This window comes from Pundamilia nyererei, unplaced genomic scaffold (genome assembly GCF_000239375.1).
Source record: "Pundamilia nyererei isolate P.nyererei 1_Seehausen unplaced genomic scaffold, PunNye1.0 scaffold00018, whole genome shotgun sequence".
Classification (NCBI taxonomy): domain Eukaryota; kingdom Metazoa; phylum Chordata; class Actinopteri; order Cichliformes; family Cichlidae; genus Pundamilia; species Pundamilia nyererei.
Genome location: NW_005187419.1, coordinates 1928634 through 1931827, shown reverse-complemented (window position 1 = coordinate 1931827; position 3194 = coordinate 1928634). Strand labels below are relative to the sequence as shown.

Sequence of the window (3194 nt, the reverse complement as noted above, 5' to 3'; positions counted from 1 at the left end):
ATGAACAAAACTTAAACTTGATGACTTGATGTCCTAAAATAAAATCCATTGTTCCCTTTCTCACTATTGTGAGATGTTTCTTTTCCTCGATCAAGCCCCCAGAGGTCAGTGTGGCTTTAGTTGTGTGGTGCAAGTCCAGTACAGGGTTTTGCTGCCACCTGGTGCTCATGTCATCGGTGCCAATTAAAAATGTAGCCAATGCACAGACACATTGTTAATATGTTAAAAAAAACAATGTTGTTCTTTCTCTAAACTAATATTTTTCTGAAATGCACACACATTATATTTCCACAGCCAGCCTATATAAACGTGCATGCACTTATATTGCTGGAAAATTCATCAACCACTCAAAAACATGACAATCTGTTTCCCACGCATCTCAGGTGGAAGGAATGAAACTATATCAACAAGGACATGAGAAAAAAATAGAAGGACTCCAGCTGGCTGATAATGGGCAGATGTTTAGTCTTAAATGTCCTTGTGATAGCGTAAGATGTAAAAACAGTTTTAACATGCCTCCATTTTATTCCGTGGCTCATTTTGCAGTATCCTCCTCGCTTTGCTCCATCGGCTCTTTTAATATAGGTGAGTTAGGCTCCATGGATAAAAAGGTGGTGCTTATCACAGGCTGCTCCTCGGGGATCGGTCTCAGCTTGGCTGTCCGGCTTGCCTCAGACCCAGACAAAACATTCAAAGGTAACCACAGCTGTGTATGTGTCAATCTTCTCTTTGAGAATATACATTACATTAAAGACTGGCTTTTAAAAACCAGTAAAACCACTAAGATGATGTACACTGTGCAATTTTATGTGACCTACACAAATAACTTAGCAGATGAATATTCCATGTACATTGTTAATTAAATGTTGTGTGAAAACCATTTACCTCCTTGGGGGTCTACTCTGTAAATTCCTTTTTACATACACATTCAAACTCATCATTAACTGAAGCTTTCTGTTCAGTGTATGCAACAATGAGAAACTTGTCTAAAAAGGAGCGTCTTTTGGAGAGCGTGAAAGGCCTGCACAGGGATACTTTGGACATACTCCAAATGGATGTGACTGATCGGCAGTCCATCCTGGATGCAAGAGATAGGATTGTGGAAAAACGCATAAACATTCTGGGTATGGACCCGTGCCAGTGTGTTCCGATTAGGATTGGAAAATGTGATTTGAGTGGGTTAATGTGCTTATCCTTGCTATTTGCAGTGTGTAATGCTGGTGTGGGTTTGATGGGGCCACTGGAGGTGCAGTCTTTGAACTCAATGAGGCACATCCTGGAGGTTAACCTCCTAGGTACCATCCAGACCATCCAGGCATTCCTGCCACAGATGAAGGCTCAGAGCCAGGGACGCATTCTGGTCACTGGCAGCACCGGAGGCCTTCATGGTGAGAAGTGCAGATGGTTGAGGAATGTCAACAATGTTCTGCATGTGCAGTTTTTGTAGTGATTTGATGGAAACCCTATAATTAGATCATGTTGATACTTGTTACCATGCATAGAATTTCCAAAATAAGCTTTTTGAGTTTCTTATAGGGCTCCCATTTAACGAGGTCTACTGTGCCAGTAAATTTGCAATAGAGGGAGCATGTGAGAGTCTGGCTATTCTCCTGAAACACTTCAACATTCAGTAAGTTTCATAAGTTGGCTGCATGTTGTCTCGTTAGTTCAAAGACTACTTGTGTGTATAAAATTAAGACGCAAATATGAATTAAGATACACCATTGTCCAAATGCTACATCCTACAGTGTGAGTCTCATTGAGTGTGGTCCAGTCAACACTGACTTCTTGGTCAACCTGCAGAAGACGGAGCTTGGGGATACGTCTCTCCAACAGGTTGACACCCAGACACAAAGGCTGTATGAAAAATACCTGCAGCATTGTAGATCTGTTTTCCAAAATGCTGCACAAGACACTGAGGATATTGTGAAGGTATGTTCCATGTTTACAGAAAATCATAACTTCATTAATTTCTATTTGAGGTTTTAAACAATGCCAACATTTAATTACATTTGCTTAATTTTATAGGGACAATGCATTTTAAGTATGACAATTGTTGTCCATAGTTGACCTTTTACATCCAGAATACACAGCCTGAAATAACATATTATGTCTGCAGGCTGGCATGCAAAATAAGAAAGGAGTTAAGTAATATTAAATCATTTTAAAATACACTGAATCATTTTCTTTTTTCTGTTAAAATAAAATTAATACATCCCTCAACACTTATCATTCAGTGATTTAACCCAGACATTGATCATTTTAGAGCTCAAATAAATGAGTGAGCTTTCATGTGCTAACCACACACATATGTATAAAATTTATTTAAATCTCTAAACGTGTCTACTATTATGTGTTTGGTTTTTTCCTGAAGGTATTTCTAGATGCCATCCAGTCACCCAGCCCTGCCTTCAGATACTTCACCAGCACTACTGGGCCACCTGTAACCCAACTGAAGGTCACAGAACCAGATGACTCATACATCAGTGCTATGAGCAAAATCATTTTCTCACCTGAGGAGCAATAATTTTGTAACGACTGCATCACTTCGTGTGTAAATGTTGTTCTTGTTTTACTTTATGTACACGGGTTAATGTTTTGCTCAAATACCCTTGACTCCTGAAACACAGTCTAGAGTAGAGTTCACAGGATTCACTCCATGTTCTATTTTTGTGTAAGGTCTAAACATAGTACTCCTTATCATAAGACAAAAATGTAAAAATAGACTCTGTTCTAGTTGGTGGAGACATTTTTGATAAGCATTATTCCTGATGCTTGAGCGATAGAGCAGTTTCTGCATTCCTCTAGTTCCACCCACACTAGCTTGCATATTTTTTTTACTTTGAGCTATCGTGCTACAAATCACTGCATTCATTATAAAAGTCAAAACACTGCGTGCAAAATTTTCGTAGACGATTTTTGATTTGCTGTTTTAAGCACAAATGGTCATATAGGGGACTTCTGTATGAATGACAGACACTATATGTTTCTTTTCTATAGCTTGCTTGAATGCTTGCTTTAAATTTCCCATTCTGGCATAAATATGTAAAGAATATATCAATAAATGAAGTTTTTAAATACCTGAAATAACTTGAATAATTTGGCTTGTATACTTTTTGTGAATTTATCTACAGGTGCTATTGTGGCCCCTGCACAGTATCTCTGTCTGCAGTAAGGGAAAACTGCTATGACTA

General features: G+C 38.6%; 1 protein-coding gene across 1 annotated transcript; it reads left to right on the top strand.

Moving 5' to 3' along the window:
• The first annotated feature begins 505 nt into the window (after positions 1 to 505).
• On the top strand, positions 506 to 2964 carry hsd17b1 (hydroxysteroid (17-beta) dehydrogenase 1). The gene is made up of 6 exons (XM_005726073.1): positions 506 to 696; positions 963 to 1124; positions 1209 to 1388; positions 1537 to 1630; positions 1749 to 1932; positions 2375 to 2964. The coding sequence occupies exons 1-6, from the start codon at positions 513 to 515 to the stop codon at positions 2525 to 2527; spliced, it is 957 nt and encodes a 318-aa protein (XP_005726130.1). The 5' UTR covers positions 506 to 512; the 3' UTR covers positions 2528 to 2964.
• The last annotated feature ends 230 nt before the right edge of the window (positions 2965 to 3194 follow it).

Excerpts from the sequence above, each read along its gene's own strand:
- hsd17b1 (XM_005726073.1), top strand. The coding sequence starts at position 513 with ATGCCTCCATTTTATTCCGTGGCTCATTTTGCAGTATCCTCCTCGCTT. Across the intron at positions 1,389-1,536 it reads CAGCACCGGAGGCCTTCATG|GGCTCCCATTTAACGAGGTC; the intron begins GTGAGAAGTGCA and ends AGTTTCTTATAG. Across the intron at positions 1,631-1,748 it reads CTGAAACACTTCAACATTCA|TGTGAGTCTCATTGAGTGTG; the intron begins GTAAGTTTCATA and ends TACATCCTACAG.